Source organism: Orycteropus afer, unplaced genomic scaffold (genome assembly GCF_000298275.1).
Source record: "Orycteropus afer afer isolate SDZICR_OR568_19922 unplaced genomic scaffold, OryAfe1.0 scaffold00476, whole genome shotgun sequence".
NCBI classification, from domain to species: domain Eukaryota; kingdom Metazoa; phylum Chordata; class Mammalia; order Tubulidentata; family Orycteropodidae; genus Orycteropus; species Orycteropus afer.
The window spans coordinates 2130684-2148176 of record NW_006922063.1 but is presented as its reverse complement, the minus strand read 5'-3'; the positions used below and the strand labels follow the sequence as shown (position 1 = coordinate 2148176).

The 17493-nt window shown below is 40.6% G+C and overlaps 1 protein-coding gene across 1 annotated transcript in view; it reads left to right on the top strand.

Annotated features, from left to right (window-relative positions):
- ZNF565 (zinc finger protein 565) overlaps positions 1-17493 on the top strand; it is a 96542-nt gene that overhangs the window by 32591 nt on the left and 46458 nt on the right. The window contains exons 2-3 of the mRNA XM_042782821.1: positions 8173-8304; positions 9236-9331. Of these exons, the coding sequence (XP_042638755.1) occupies positions 8173-8304; positions 9236-9331 (228 nt within the window). The remainder of the gene's footprint in view (positions 1-8172; positions 8305-9235; positions 9332-17493) is intronic.

The following is a 17493-nucleotide window of genomic DNA, read 5'->3' as shown; positions in this document are numbered from 1 at the left end:
CTTTGTCTACTCGAGCTGCTCTTTGAAATCTTCTGTTCAGTTCTTTTACCTTTTCATTCCTTCCATTTGCTTTAGCTATTCTCCGCTCAAGGGCAAGGTTCAGAGTCTCTTTTCTCATCCACTTTGGTCTTCTCTTCTTTTCTTGATTTTGATAAGGATAGAGTTGAATCTTCAGATCAATTGTAGAGCATTAACATCTAGATAATATTAAGTCTTTCAGTATATAAACCTGAGAAGTTAGAGAAGTTTAGAACATTCATTTTTAGTACTATGTGTTACTCCAACTTATAAATATATCATAAACCCACTGCCATCGAGTCAGATCCGACTCATAGGGACCCCTCCTTGGGTTTCCGAGGCAGTATCTCTATGGAAGTAGATTGCCCAACCTTCCTTCCAAGGAGCAGCTGGTGGGTTTGAACAGCCAGCCTTCTGATTAGCAGTCAAATGCCTTAGGTACTATGCCACCAGAGCTCCCAAATATATAATAATTTATTTATTTTTCAATTTACATTTTAGTTATTTCCAGCATTTTACTATTAAAAACAAAACTGCAATGAACATTCTTGAACATGTATGCTAGGATGCTTTTGCAAGAATTCCTTTAGAGTGTATTTCAAGCATAGAATTGTTTAGTATGCAGGTAGAAATGCTTGGTGATTGGGACTGTGTATTTTCAGCTTTACCAGATAATGTCAGATTTTTCTCCAGTGGAGGTATACCGATGTATATTCCCATCAGTAATGTATCAGAGTTCCCAGTGCTAAAGAGTAGACCATAGCAAAGGTGGTGAAGGGAAAGGCAATTTGCAAAAATACAGTAAGGAGAAGGACAGCATAAAATGACCAATGGCAAAGTAAATCTCAGGAGAGTCACTGTTACACACACAATTCTGCAATAATAGTAATAAATAATATCTGTGAGTAGATATATAGACATGCAAGCTGTAGAGATATGGGAAGGCAAATGGGAGTACACCCATGACTATGTATAGGTTGGGCAGAGGATATTTCTACATATATATTTGTATATGCTGCAACTATATCAAAGGATAATGTAGGGCATACAAGGGACAAAGTTCTGAAAACTTCTTAACCATAGTACCTTGAGGGAATGACTCACTGAGCTTGGGGACTTAGGAGCACAGTCTCGGGGGCAACTAGGTCAATTGGTATAACACAAAGACAGTGTTCTACATCCTACTGTGATGAGTAGTGACTGGGGTCTTGAAAGCTTGTGAATGTCCATGTAAGAGGCAACTATTGATCTCTCCTCATCTGAAACAAAGAAGAGTGAAGGAAATCAAAGACTCAGGGAAACAATTAGTCCAGAGTACTAATGAACTATTGCAAACCACTACCTCCACTACCCAGAGACCAGAAGAACTAGATGATGCCCAGCTACCACTACCAATCACTCCAATCAAGATCACAATACAAAATCTTAGACAAAGAGAGGAAAAAAATTACAGACTAAAATTCAAAAACATGAAAAAGACCAGACTTACTGATGTGATCACTCCTCGGAAGGAAGCTTGGGCAATCCTACTTCCGTAGTGATACTGCCTTGGAAACCCAAGGAGGGGTCGCTATGAGTCGGGGCTGACTCAATGGCAAAACAACAACAACAACAACTGATGTGATAGAGACTAATGGAACCTCCAACACTGTGGCCCAAAGACACCCTTCAAACTTGGAACTGAACCCACCCCCAGGGGTCAACTTTCAGCCAAACAATAGACAGTCCTATAAAGTGAATAATAACACTATGGAGGAATGTATTCCTCGGTATGCTAGCTATACAAGACCAAACAAACAGCATTTGCCCAAAGGCAAAATTCAGAAGGCCTTCAGGGCAGGAAAGAACAATGAGTGAAAATGGGGAACCCAGATAAGAAGGGGAAGAAGGCTGTTACATTGAAGAGATTGCAACCAATGTCACAAAACAAAGTGTATATAAATTGTTGATTGGAAAACTAATAGGCTCTGTAAACTTTCACCCAAACTACAATTTAAAAAAAAAAAAAGTTCCCAGTGTAATTTCCACTTCAGTTAAATGTTAAATTCGATTTTGAGGAGTTCTATTTTTTGCTCATTTTTTATTCCATCTTTTCCTTACATGTTTTGTATGTAGTTATGCTGTATTTGGTATCTCTTTCTAGTATCTGACATTATTTGAAGTCTAAACCTATTTGCTTTTTCTTAAGTAATTATTTGTTTTGAGTTCATATTTGACTCAATATGTAGTAGTCCTTATGAACCTGGGTAACGGATGCTTTCCTCCAAGGAGGTTTTGTACCTAGGAGTATTCTCACACTTGGCACACCTAAATTTGATTTTTTGTCTGGGAGTTTTCCCAACTACATGATCTATGTTACTTTAAATTGTAAGCTGGCTTGAAAGTAGGCCTGCAGTTATATATGGGCAAGGGAGAAGACAAAGAGTATCACTAATGATAATACTTATTTTTTCTACCTGGAGCTGCAGCAGGTTCCTTGTCACTCTTCTTTTCCAGCAAGGTTTTTATTGGAGTTCACCATTTCAGTAAGAAGGTAACTTCCGGGATCTCAGCTGTAAGTGAGGGTATTGGACCATGTAGTGCATGTCCTAGACCCAATATTAAGGTTAATCCCCAAAGCATTTCACTTGAGGATGGCCCCTGCTAACATATTTGCTTACTCCTCTGGATTCAATTCAGTGTGTGTATGTTTCTTCTTTTATTGGCTATGGGATTTAATATATTTTACTTTCTTGAGAGCTTAGAATTGTATTTAAAAGGGTCTTGTTTATAATCTATCTCACATCTATATATTTTGCAGTAGAAGCCCCACAGATCTATCTCTTCCATGTAGACATGGTAAGAACTGGAGTGGTTGGTCTTGGTCCAACCACTTTAGGATGTGGCTATAATTGGGAATTTTAGTTACAGAAAGTTCTTCTATCTTAGAAGGAAATCCATAAAAGTTGAATAACCTAAGATGGTCTATTTTGAAATTAAATGATGTATCTTGGTTATAGGCCGTAATTACATGACTCAGGTCTGCTCTCCATCAATTTTCTTAGCTCAGGAACAAGAAGTAGACAGTGAAGAATGATGGATATTAACAAGTACATAAACTGTGAAAATGTTACAAATCTTGTTTAAGTTAAATGCCCCATTTGCAATAACATAAAATACAATATTATGTAACTAGTAAAAATTCCTGTTTATTATAAAATTTGTAATAATAATATGCTCATGATATCTAACAAACTCTTCTCAGAGTTTGTTGTCAATAGTGACAGCACTGTTGTCATTGTCTACAGTACATTTCTTTGTTGTATCAGACTGGCCTGGGGACACTAATTGCTAGTAGCACAATTCCACCCTCCACACTCCCCGTCATTATAACAACTAGACCATTCCTGGCATGAACCCAAATGTGTCCTAAAACCAAAAAACCAAACCTACTGCCATTGAATCAATAGTAATTCTATAGGACAAAGAGAACTGCCCCCATAGGGTTTCCAAGGCTATAAATCTTTATGGAAGCAGTCTGCTTCATCTTTCTCCTGCAGAGAGCTGGTATGTTCCAACTGCTGACCTTATGGTCAGCAGCCCAATGCTGTCAGCACAGCATCACCAGAGCTCCTTAATGTGTTCTGAAGGGGGTGATATAATCTAGGTTGAGAACCACAGGCTAATATTATTGAAATAGGACCAAACATGGGTCCCTGCCTGGTGCACAGCCAGGCAAAAACAGTTTACACATTGAGTGATTAAGAGGAGAGAAAATTATGTATTGCAAAGCAGCAATACAAGAAGTAGGGGTACCCCATACCCAGATCTGACTCCCCAAAACTCCATCGAATTACAGTTTTTGTAGGTTTCAGAAGAGGGGGTTATGCATATTCATAAAAATTTCAGGAATTTGGGCCTGAGATTCTTGACGACTGGCTGAAATTCCCTTTGCCTGGTTTAAAGGGGCAATAAGAATTAAAATCAGTGCACCTGCATGGCAGATGAGTCACACCAGTTTCCTGTCATCAGCTGATCAGGGCTTAGGCAGAGGGGAGAGTGTCTGTTCCCAGTAACTTTGTTCCTCTCTATCCTACTGCACATGCCGCAGGCCAGAGTTAATTTTCAAGCTGTTTTCTAAGATACATTAATGCATTTATCACCTGTGCCTAAGGAAAGAGCAGGAAAGAATATTTTCTTTCCATTCAGTTCTTAAGGAACTGAGTTTTTTATATTTACTCATCTGTCTCCAGCCAGGGTCCGGGGTGGGAAAATAGTTGAGGGTAATTTAGTTTACTTATCTATTCCCATCCGGGATCCTATCTGTTAATTATCTGCCTTAACCAGGGTGGGGGAAATAGTTTTTGTTTTACTCGGTTTCATTATGAACCTGAATCTTCAGGTTCTTCTTTAAAATTCTGCAAATCCTGTACTTTAAGATAGAGATTGTATAAGATATTTTAGATTCTGTCTTTTTCTGTTATCTCAAGGGAAAAGTAATGGGAGCAATTCCTTCTTAAAGACTTTTTTATTTGCCAGGCCCTTGTTTGCTATGTGCTTTGTATATGTTATTTCAGGTATTTATGAGACCTCACTTAGCTGTATTTTGTTTATTCCCAGACCTATGTGGAAAATAGAAGAATCCTGCTAGATAAAGAAGATTCTATTTGTATCCACAGGAAAGTTCACGATCATGCAGTCCTTCAGTCACATAAATTACCCTTGTTTGCTTGCTTGCTTTGTCATGTTTTTTCTATAATGTCCTCTCCATTTCCTCACTTTCCATCTTAAAGACATTTTCCTTGATGGATCAGTTTGTCAAAACCTAAGCCTACTCATCCATCCATCCATCCATCCTTCTATCTATATTGCAAACTTCAGTTTTTATTTATTCTTTTTTATTGTGATTTGGGTGAAAGTTTACAAAGCAAATTCATTTTCCTTTCAACAGTCCATACACGTTTTGTGACATTGATTGCAATCCCCACAGTGTAACAATTCTCTTCACACTTCCTCCCTGTCATTACCTTCTCCCTTTGTCCTTCTTTCCTGTGCATTCCTGCCCTCTAAGCTTTCTGCCTCTGTAAATGCTGCCCTTCTAATCTCCCATGGTTGATTGTTCTAAGAAGTGTATCTACCTAGTGTAACTGTTCACCTGGTAGGTCTGTCTGTTGTTTGGCTGAAGCATGGACAGTGAGTTCAACTCCAGGCCTGCAGTGTGATAAGGGGCCATAGTCTTAGGGGTTTAACTAGTCTCTATCAGACGAGAAACCCTGATTTTGAGTTTTTTCCCATATTTTTCTCCTACTCTATCCAGGATCTCCTATACGGATTCCTTTCTGAGTGTTTGACAGTGATGGCTGGGCACAGTCTTGTTCTTCTGGTCCCAAGGTGATAATCAGGCTGAGGTCCCCATGGTCCACTAGTCTCTTGGACTAATTGTTTCCATATGTCTTTGAATTTCTTTTCTTTGCTCTGGAGAAGTAATAGTATTAGTAGTATTAGGCACTCACAAGGTTTTTTGCTTTTTTTTTTTTTTAACATTGTGGTTTCTGATACTGTTTCTTTTCTTTTTTAAAATTTTTATTGTGATTTGGATGAAATTTTACAGAGCAAATTCATTTTCCACACAGCAGTTCATACACATTTTGTTTCATGACATTGACTGCAATTCCCCACAATGTTAACAGCTCTTCTCCCACTTCCTCCCTCTAGTTACCTCTTCCCTATGTCCTTTTTTCCTATGCATTCCTGCCCCCCTACAGCCATCCCCCTATACAGATACTGCCCTTCTATTCTCCCATGACTGATAGTTCTAAGAAGTGTATCTACCTGATGTAAATGTTCACCCTATATGCCTGTCTGTTGTTTGGCTGGAAGCCATGGGAATGAATTCAATTCCAGACCTGAAGGGTAACTAGGGGCCATAGTCTATGTCTCACCAGGCTCTATCAGACCAGTAAACCTTTACATGAATTTGAGTTTTGTTCCACATTGTTCTCCCACTCTATTCAAGATCTCCTGCACGGATCCCTTTCCAAGTAGTTAACAGTGGTAACCAGGCACCATGTAGTTCTTCTGGTCTCATGGTCATACAGGCTGAGGTTCCTATGGTCCACTAGTTCCTTGGACTAATTGTTTCCATACAGCTTTGGTTTTCTTCATTCTTCCTTGCTCTGGATGAGGAGAGACCTATTGTTGGCCCATCTAGATGGCTGCTTACAAGCTTTTAAGTCCCCTGTCACTACTCAACAAAGCAGGATGTAGAACAATGTTTTGGCATAGTATGTTACGCCAGTTGAGCTTGATTTCCCCTGCCACTATGATCCCAAGCCCACAGGTCCAACAACTCACTCAGGGTGGTTGGCTGTGGCTAAGAAGTTATCATAACTTTGCCCTTTGTATATATATGGACATTCTTACAGCATATACAAACACATATGCAGAAATATCATCAGCCAACCTTATATATGGTCATGGGTATATTCCCTTTTGCTTAGACATACCTGATCATTTTGCCTGTCTACCTATGTCTCCACCCATAGATTATTGTTTGTTGTTACTGATAATGCAGTATTGTGTATGTAGAAGTATTTGCCTTTGTTGCTTGTACCTCCTGTGCTACACTCCATGTCTTCCTTTTCCTTAGTGTTATTGTGCTGGTCACTTGCTTTTGGTATACTGCCTTTCCCTTCACTCAGATCAGTATTTGTCTCTTACCTGTCTAGCAGTTTTTCCTCCCCTCCCCTCCCATCCCTGGTAACCAAAAAATAAAGTTTCCTTCCATGTGCAAACCTTTTCTTAACTTTTTAAAATAATGAACTCATACAATATTTGTCTTTCTGTGATTGACTAATGTCACTCAACATAATGTCCTCCAAGTTCATCCATGTTGTGAGGTGTTTTGTGGATTCTTCATAATTCTTTAGTGGAATCTTAACCACATTAAAAATGGAACAATCAGTCATTCGTTATATATCTCCTAATTGGATGCAATAAGAAGTATATAGCACGTCTATGACGTACTCACACCCCCCAGAAAATGTAAATCAAACTTCCAGACCTAACTCCCCTTCACAGAAAGTATGGAATTAGAGCAACATGTTAAACTACACAATGAAAATCAGTCTAGTCCAGAATGTGGGAAATTCTGCTGAGACAAATGTTTCTTTAATAAATAAATGGCAGTAAAATGTAAGAAAAGGTTGGAAGTCTGTTAGGGATTCAAGAGACTTTAGGAGACCCACCAACTTAATGTTAGATCAAAGATGTCATTTCGAAGAGTGGTGCACTTGACCCAAGCCATGGTATTTTCAATAGCCTCATATGTATGTGAAAGCTGGACAATGAATAAGGAAAACCACAGAAGAATGGATGCATTTGAATTGGGGTGCTGGCGAAGAATATTGAATGTACCGTGGACTGCTGAAAGTAACAAACAAATCTACGTTGGAGGAAGTACAGCTGAAATGGCCAGACTTCCTCTCACATATTTTGGTTATGTTGTCAGAAGGGACCAGTCCCTAGAGAAGGATATCTAGGTGAAGTAGAGAGTCAGCAAAAAAAGGGGAAAACCCTTAATGAGATGGACTGATACAGTGACTGCAACAACAGGCTCAACCGTGGTAACACTTGTGAGGATGGTACAAGACCAGGCAGTGTTTCATTCCATTACACATAAGGTCTCTATGAGTCAAAACCAACTCAATGACACCTAACAACACCACCATTTTAATGCAGTGTGGGATCTTGTTGAATCTTCATTTAAACAAACCAGCTGGAAAAAAATCACTTTTGAGAAAGTTGGGGCAATTTGAAATTGGTTTGGTTATTAGGAAAATATTGTTAATTTTATTAAATATGATAATGATGTTCTGGTTATGCTTTTAAAAACTAATCTAATTCATTAGATACTAATATTTGTGGGTGAAATACTATGATGTTTGTTACCTTGGATTTGCCTCAGAAAACATTGCAGGAAAAAAATGGAAGGGAAGAGATGAAATGAGATGTACAAAATCTTGTTAATTGTTGAAGCAGGATGATGGGTTTATGGCATAATTATATAATTCTCTGTACTTTTGTGTATTTGGTAAATTTTCATAATAAAATGTTTTATTTCTTTCTTTTCTTTTTTAAGTGCTTTAATTTACTAGTAATGCATTGGTTTATTGTTTCAGGGATTGGTGACATTCAGGGATGTGACCATAGAGTTTTCTCAGGAAGAATGGAAGTACCTGGAACCTGCTCAGAAGGACTTGTACAGGGATGTGACTATGGAGAACTTCAGCAACTTAGTTTCATTAGGTAAGAATATTGTATCAAACAGGGCCAGACAGGAAACAAGGCACCCGTGGATAACCCCAGTGAGAGGCTATTACCACCTCTGGCCAGAAGGAGTAAATGGAGGAAACAGTGCCACTGAAGCATGGTGAGATCTAAAGCTAAGGAAAAGCACCCAGCAGGCAGCAGTTGTAGCTACTACCAGAACTCCTGGATCAAAGAAGGGAAGGAGAAGTAAAAAAAAAAAAAAAACAACACAGAACTCTTTCCTCTTGCCTTCTGACCTGCCAGTGCTTTCCACCGGCCAAACCCAACAGGGAACCATAGAACAAAAGTAATAGTTCTTACAGGTAAGCTGTTTGGGTTGCAGACAGGACATAGAGCAGGACAGGTGGCACAGAGCAAGATGAGGGACAGCAAGTAATGGATTGAGGGAAGAAACAATAAATGGAGAATAGCAGCCATAGATATTAAAAAAAAAAACAAAAACAAAAACTCACTGTGGTCGAGTCAGATCTGACTCATACCGACTCCTCCTGGGGTTTCCGAGGTGGTATCACTATGGAAATAGATTGCCCAATCTCCCTTCCAATGAGTGGCAGGTGGGTTTGAACCGCCAGACTTCTGGTTAACAGTCAAGTACCTCAGGCACTACACTACCAGAGCTCCTCAAATAATTTAGGAGTAGCCTTCTAGAATTTCTCATTTCTTCCTTGTGAATTTCTAGGGTGACTTATAAGTTTCTGGCTGAATTTCTGCCCTCTGTTCCCAAGAAAATTATTCTGTGCTTTGTGGAATTAGAAATTGGCAGTTCCATTATACACTACCATCTTCCCATCCTTTGGACAACCTTCACACTTTCCTTCTTGTAATTGCCTCTCCCTTAGCAACCAAAAGGATGGGATTTGAATTTTGGAACAGCGTGATCATGCACTGTTTCTTTTCCTATCAACAGGAATTTCCATTTCTAAGCCTGATGTCATCTCCTTATTGGAGCAAGGGAAAGAGCCCTGGATGATTGCAAAGGATATGACAGAACAGTGGTGCCCAGGTGAGCAAGGTCTAATCCAGTGATGGATGTCATGGGGGATAATATCCCAGCAGTTGAATCAACTGACAGCAGTGTTTTAGTTCTCTAGTGCTGCTCTAACAGGAGTACCACAGGTGTGTGGCTTTAACAAACAGGAATTTATTCTCTTAAAGTTTAAAACTAAAAACTTTACTGCCTTCGAGTTGGATATGACTCCTAGTGAGCCCTCCTTGGGTTTCCGAAGTAGTATCACTAGGGAAGTAGATTGCCCACCAGTAGCTGGTGGGTTTGAACTACCAGCCTTCTGGTTAGCAGTCAAATGCCTCAGGCACTGTGCCACCAGAGCTCATAGTTCAGGAGGCTAGAAGTCCAAGTTCAAAGTGCCAGTTCCAGGGGCTAGGTGAAAGCCCCTCGACCTTGGGCTTCAGCTCTGCCTCTTGTTCCTGGCCCACTGAAGCTGGAGGCTTCTCTTAGACAGCTGCTGACTGCTGAGGCTGACAAACCCAAGGTCAATAAGTAAAATGACACAGTCCCAAAATTATCAGGCAACACGGCAGGCCACTACTAGTTCAAGTTCAGAAACAGTCTCAAGATTAGCAGATAACATGACAGGCCACTGAGATGAAGACTCAGCCAAATGCAGGATCCAAATGTGCCAAAAAGCTCAGAGACCTTTCTCAACACTGCTTCTTATATACTGGAAGTGGAAGCAGACTACATTCCTAATGCAGCCACTCAGCTGCTCACAGTAGATTCCACCATGGATTCGATTATCAGTCTCATCATGGGGAATACTACATCCAGCTGCCCAGACACTCAAAACTAGGACCAGCCAAGTTAACACATAACCTGAAATACCACAGTTCCACCCCTTGTCAACTTGGTATCTATACAGATCTCCTTCATTGGGTGGCCTCAGTCTTCTAGTCCATCTGAGTGGCATCCTCACCCCCTTGGCATGGCAGGTCCCATTCTCTGCCCCTTGAGCATGGCAGCTCTGAACCCTCACTTTTGGGCAGCAGCTGTGGCCCCATCCCACTGGCCCTCATGAATGGCAGCCCTACACTCCAGAACCAAGTTGGTGAAGATCTGACTCTGAAACCTAGGAGGTTATTGTGGTTCCACCCCCAGAAGGCTGAGGCAGCTCTGCTTCTCTTTTCTTTGATCTCTTGACTTCTGCCAATTAATGCCCAAAGGCAACACACTCCTTCAGGAAGCTTCCTGCCCACAGCCATTCCACTTTCTCCATGGGCCAGCAAACATGCAGCACCATCTCATGCTGGTCTCTTCTACCAATCAGTGCCCAAAGGCAACCTATTCTGCCAGGAAGCCACCTGCCCACAAGCATCCAGCTTTCTCCTCTGTGTCACTGTTTCATGCCGGTCTCTCAGCTCTGCTGCTGCTGTCTCTCTGCTGGTCTCTCAGTGCAGGGATCTAGGGTCCAAGGATGCACTCCACTCCTGTTTCCATATTTCAAGTATCTGTTAGAGCATCACCACACTCCCTTGGTACCAAATTCTGTTTTGGTCCTCTAGTGCCACTATAACAGAAAATACCACAGGTATATGTTTTTAACAAACAGGGACTTATTATTCTCTTACAGTTTAGGAGGCTAGAAGTCTGAGTTCAAAGTGCCACCTCCAGGGGCTGGGTAAAAGTCCCTTAACCTTGGGCTTCAGCTCTGCCTCGTGCTCCCAACCCACTGAAGCTGTAGGCTTCTCTTAACTCAGACAGCTTTTGGCTGCTGAGGCTGACAAATCCAAGGTTGACAAGTAAAATGGCACAGTCCCAAAATTATCAAGCAACACAGTAGGCCACTAGTTCAAGTCTAGAAATAGTCTCAAGATCAGCAGACACCATGGCAGGCCACTGAGATAAAGACTTGGCCAAAAGCAGTATTCAGATGAACCAGAAAGCTCAGAGACCTTTCTCAAAGCTGCTTCTTATACCCCAAAAGCAGACCACATCCCTAAAGCAGCTATTCAGCTGCTCAAGTAGATTCCACCATGGAGTTGATTACCAGTCTCATCATGGAGAATAACTACATCCAGCTGCCCAGCCACTCAAAACCAAGCCCAGCCAGGTTGACACACAACCTTAACTACAAGTAGTAACTTGAGTTATTGTTGGGAGGTGTTTTAGTCTTCTAGTACCACTCTAACAGAAGATACCACAAATGGGTGGCTCTAACAAACAAGGATTTTTTTCTCTTATAGTTTAGGAGGCTAGAAGTCCTAGTTCAAAGTGCCAACTCCAGGGGCTAGGTTAAAGTCCCTCAACCTTGGGCTTTATCTCTGCCTCTTGCTCCCAGACCACTGAAGCTAGAGGCTTCTCTTAACTCAGGCAGCTGCTGGTTGCTGAGCCAGACAAACCCAAGGTTGACAAGTGAAATGGCATTAAAAAAAAAAAAAATCACTGCCGCCAAGTCAGATCCAACTCATAGCAACCCCTCCTTGGGTTTCCAAGGCAGTAGATTGCCCAACCTTCCTTCCAAGGAGTGGCTGGTGGGTTTGAACTGACAGCCTTCTGGTTAGCAGTCAGATGCCTTAGACACTATGCTACCAGAGCTCCTTCTCCCAAAACTATTGAGCAACACAGCAGGCCACTAGTTAAACAGTCCCAACATCGGCAGACAACATGACAGGTTGCTGAATGAAGACTCAGCTACATGCAGGATCCAAGCATGCCAAAAAAACTTGAGATCTTCCTCAAAGCCAACGTCTTATATACTGGAAGTAGACCACATCTCTAAGGCAGCTACTTACCTGCTCCAGTAGATTCCACAGTGGAATTGATTACCAGTCTTATCAAGAGGAATAACTATATCCAGCTGCCCAGCTACTCAAAACCAGGCCCAGCCAAGTTGACACACAGCTTAACTACCACAGGAGGCTTCCCCAAAAGCCCTACCCAAGGCTACGGAGTAAAGGCCTGAGACATAAAGAAGAAAGACCTTACCAAGATCAGCTCTCAAGGGATCCTCCCCTTTAATCCCATTCATTCCTCTGTTCTTTTCTTCTCTCATATTTTCCTTCATATTTCAAAGAGTGATATGCCCCATTCTTCTGTAATGGCTACCCTTTTACCTGTTGTTTTCTGGTTTTTTGATCATCGCCATTCAAGATGAGGTGGTATTTCAGTATAGTTTTGATTTGCAACTCCCTAATGGCTAATGGCAATGAGCCTCTTTTCATACATTTGTTGGCCATTTTTATAGCCTCTTTGGTGAAATGTCTGTTCAAATTCTTTGCCTGTTTTTTTTATGGAGATGTAATTTTAAATTCAAAATTGAAAAAGTTCAAACTTAAAAATATGAAACCAAAAAGTTATTAAATGTAATATAAGTAACAAGTCAAGCTGAAATTTAAAAATCAAATGGAAAATATATTCAAATTCTATTATATAATTCATTGTTTCTTTGATTTTTGAACACTTTTTCTAGCACTATGAATGGCAGTTCTTCCATTCTTTAGTATAATGAACAATACAGAATTTAGCCTTGAAACTTGTAGCAGGGTAAAATAACTACTTTATTCCATTTCTTAATGGAGAACAGCTGATCACAAATGTAGTGCTCCTAAGCATTCTTTGTGCGATGGTTTTATAATCATGGTCACCACTACCAAGATATTTGTAAAACTGTTCTTTTCCCCTGTTGCATGTCACATTTCATATCAGAAAATCTTATCTAGAAAGGCAGAGGATTTGGTTGACTTGTTGTGCTGGGTTGTGCCCTCTCTTGAGGTGTTACTAAATGTTCTATGTCAAAGTTCACTGTTTCTGAAGGAAATTACCTTTAGGTTTTAGAGTTGTCCCTCAAAATTCATTGTGTAATTCTGAGACCATATCTTTCCTTTAAAAGAAAATGTCAGACCCAGTGTTATGTCTCAGTTTTCCCCCACTTCTCCCCAGCTGCATTTTCTGCCCCTAGCCCCCTAACTTCTTTTGCTACTGTAAAGTACTTTATGGAAATTGCAATGCAATTTCTAGTGAACAGTACAGTCCCGTGTGGACTTCTGTTCTCTTTTCTTGAAAAAATTATCACCATAGCTAAATTTCAACACAAGTGCAGTATTAACATGAGACCATCACAAGAGCACTGTCTGTAGCCATGATTACTAATGTGGCCACTGAACATGAATCCTCTTAGGGCTGTATTCAACATACAATCATACTGAATCATATGGACAAACTTCTAGCACATCCAAGGTGTTGTTCCCCAAATAGAGAGAACAATTTGGTATTGTTTCACTTGGTGCCTTTAGCAGCATAAATGTGACACCAATAATTTTACTTTTTAAAAACAACTTTTCCTATATCATTAGTAAATTGAGCATTATTAGTTCAAGAAACCAAAACCATACCCACTGCCATCAAATCGATTCCAAGTCATAGTAACCCAATAGGGTTTCCAAGGCTGTAAATATTTATGGGAAAAGACTGCCTCGCTTTTCTCCTGTGGAGCAGCTGGTGGATACAATCGACTGACTTTGTGGTTAGCAGCCAAATGCCTTAGCTATAGCAGCACCAGAGCTCCTTATTATTTCCAGAAAGTGTACTTGAATTTGAAAATATTTGCTTCTGATGTAGACATAATTTTTATCATTCTTCATAAGTACTTATTTTATGCATCACTGTTTATAAAACGTTTTGATGTCCACACAGTGTTGTAGTGAAGCACCAGTCTTACACTCTGATAGAGGTTAAAACAGAATCTTTTTGAAAGGTAGAGAGATTCGCAAATCAGAAGACACCAGCACCCAGGCAGATACAATAGTGTTCCAAATTGTAAGAAATGAAAGAGAGATTTTTATTCAGTGAGTAAATAAAGGGCTGTGTGCTCACAGGCACAAGTGGTGACATAACAAAAAGTTACAAAGGAGTTGTTAAACAATTCTTCTTAACATTATCATTTCTGTTTTCTAACGTCTGGGAATATATTGACCAAGGCGTTTTTCTTGGAGCAAGCTACACAAGCACTCTTGGCAAACATCTTTTAACAAACAGTTCCTTGAACAAGCTAAACTCTTGACCCTTGCTCCTTTATAAGCAATTAAACTTTTACAGGAAGCTGCATTATCTCTTTAGAGCAACAGGAGCAGGGTTTTTAGGCTATGCTGCAATTTTATTTAAAATGGAGTTCACTTTTGATACAGGGCAGCCATTTTAGTCAGGCTAAGTGTTTCAACTTCGGGGTTCACTTACACAATCTCACCTTTTGATCAAGCCACCACTAGGGGAAAGATATCCACAAAAGAGTTAACTGTTTTCTGCAAGGATTTAGTACTTCAAGTATGGCTGCTGTATTTGAGCTTTAAGACCCCAGACACCAGCTCCATTATTAGAGTTACCATCCACTGTTACCTTGCTATAGCTTCGTGCCTCATCTTCATAGTGAGTTGGTTCTCATGGGGAGTGTGTTGCAAACAGAGCTATAATAGAGGAACAACTTGGCATTCACAAAGGACTGATCCCAGAATTAAACTTTTTCTCCTTAGCAAAATCAGTTTATTCTAAATATATGCCTTGAAAGTTGGTTGTAGCAATGAGAAACAGAGTGAAAATACATATAACAAGTCCTATAATAACAGTTAAGGAGCTCTGGTGGTGTAGTTGTCAAGGCATTTGGCTGCTAACCAAAAGGTCAGTGGTTTGAGCCCACCAGCTGCTTCATGGAGAAAAGATGAGGCAGTCCGCTACTGTAAAGATTTATAGCCTTGGGAACCCAATGGGAGTCACTATGAGTCTGAATCAATTAGATGGCAGTGAGCTAAAATAACACAGTGATTAAAAGGAGTAGGCAGGCTAGTGAAAAAGATCATGTTGTTGTTGTTATTATGTGCCGTCGAGTTGGCCCCGACTCATAGCGACCCCTCCTTGGGTTTCCGAGGCAGTATCACTACAGAAGTAGGATTGCCCAACCTTCCTTCTGAGGAGTGGCTGGTGGGTTTGAACCGTCAGCCTTCTGGTTAGCAGGGAAGTGACTTAGCCACTATGCTACCAGAGCTCCTGAAAAAAGATCATGTTCCAACCAAATACTTAGGTGTAGCCAACTAAAAATATCAAAAAAAGAAAGTACATTTATGAGGGTAATGATAAAGGAAGCTTTTAACATATGTTAATGATATCCTGTTCTACCTCTCCAGAAGTGTTTATCCATGAACAGCAAGTGATTTTAGCAATAACACAAACTCCTCCATGTTTGTGTAGGAGGAAATCAATGGCTATTTTATTATCTAAAACAATTTCAGCAAGGGATTCTAAGGATTTCTGTTGAGCTGCAGTTGCATCAGTGATATTATCAGCAATTTGGGCCATAGTGGCAGATAGATTGCAATAAATTTTTCTAATTGTAATATGCCACAAGTGGAAACAAATCCTCAAAGAAATGACCAGCTCCACCCATGCCTATCAGCAATAAGATTATCTAAGAGGACAAGACCCCTTTTCTGTAGGGATATTAATTTCCACTTACTGTTCCATAGTAAGCTATAATTGTTGTATGAATGGATACTCATAGGAACTCCACAGGTATCTAAGGTGAACTGGCATAACATAATCCAACCATCTGAACATAGCAAGGCTCTAGTGTAAGTTGAATCAACAGAATTTTTTCCTAAATAAGGTGATCCTCCACATAAAAAGACACGTCCAGATGGGACACATAAGATACCTGCCCCAGTGTAAATATTAGAAAATAAAATGGACTGCTTGACTCTCTCTAACCAGTCTGAAGTTAATGAATCATCACAAATGGATAATTCTCCAAGTTCTAGGGGTCCTGGAGTCAGGCAAAAATTGGGAGATTGTGATCATTTTTGAAACAGTGATCTACTACTGCAGAATAATCTCAAACATTATTCATAAGAAGGTTACAAGATACAGAATGAATAGCCCATTCTAACCAGGCATGAGTAAGGTTGAAACGGCTGTTGGATAGTGGACACTTCTGGGAGTAGTGATAACTTGATGCAAATGGCCCATTTAAATGGTTTTCAAAATTAATAGAAAAATTAGGTGTGAACTTAAAATCTAAGTCTGGGCAAAGATAGAAGATGGCGGACTAAGCAGAAAGACTGCACAGACCCTCTTCAACAAAGAAAAGGGAAACCAATTAACACAGACACAGAAGATAATCCTGGACCCCGGAGCCTTGAAGGGAAGGATATAGAAGTGTACTAAACCCCAACTAGCAGAAGAATTTGCGTGAAAATACCAAAAAAGGAGACAGACGGAGCTGTGGTCTGGCAGCGATCCTGAGCGATCCTGATGGCACAGGCAGCTTGGAGATTCCTGAGTGGTGGTAGGACCTAAGAATTAACCTAAAAATCACCCTGCTAGCCAGGGACTGCACAGAGGACTGTGCACGGTGGCTTGGGAACAAACAGAGAAGGTGAAGAGAAAGGTGGGCTGCGCTGTGGACTTTTGCTGATCTGGAGAGTGCCGCCATTTTGTAGGGTTAAAAAGTGGCTTGACTATTTTGGATATTTAAAGAGACAATGCTCTCTCAGATTCCTGTGGTGGTAGAACTTAAGAATTAACCTAAAAATCACCCTGCTAGCCAGGGACTGCACAGAGGACTGTACACAGTGGCTGGGGAACAAACGGAGAAGAAGAGAAAGGTAGGCTGAGCTGTGGACTTTGCTGGTCCAGAGGGTGCCACCATTTTGAAGGTTTAAAACGCAGCTTGACTATTTTGGATATTTAAAGAGACAGCGCACTCACAGATTCCTGGAGCTTAAGAACATGTTCTGCTTTCCAGCAACCCCAAGGACACTTGGGACCTGCAAGACTGACAAGTTTTTGAAGGTTATTCGATTGTAATTTGTGTCTAACTGAGTGGGAGACAACAACAGTCCCCATAAGACACAACTACATCCACACCTCCTGCAACTTCACTTACTGAGCGACAGCCACTACCTCCTTCTCCACCAACGGGTCAACGATAAAAAACTACCAAGAAGAGCCGGAATCACCCTTGACTGTTCTTCACAAACAGTTAACAGAGATCTAAATACAACAACGTCACGATGCCTCAGAGGCAACAGATCATCACAGTCCACACTAAGAAGCAGGATAAAGTGGTAGAAACAAGGGACCAGGATACAGACCCAGAACACATCCCTGAGGAAGAAGCAGCATTGGAACTCTCTGATAAAGAATTCAAAAGAATTATCTTTAGG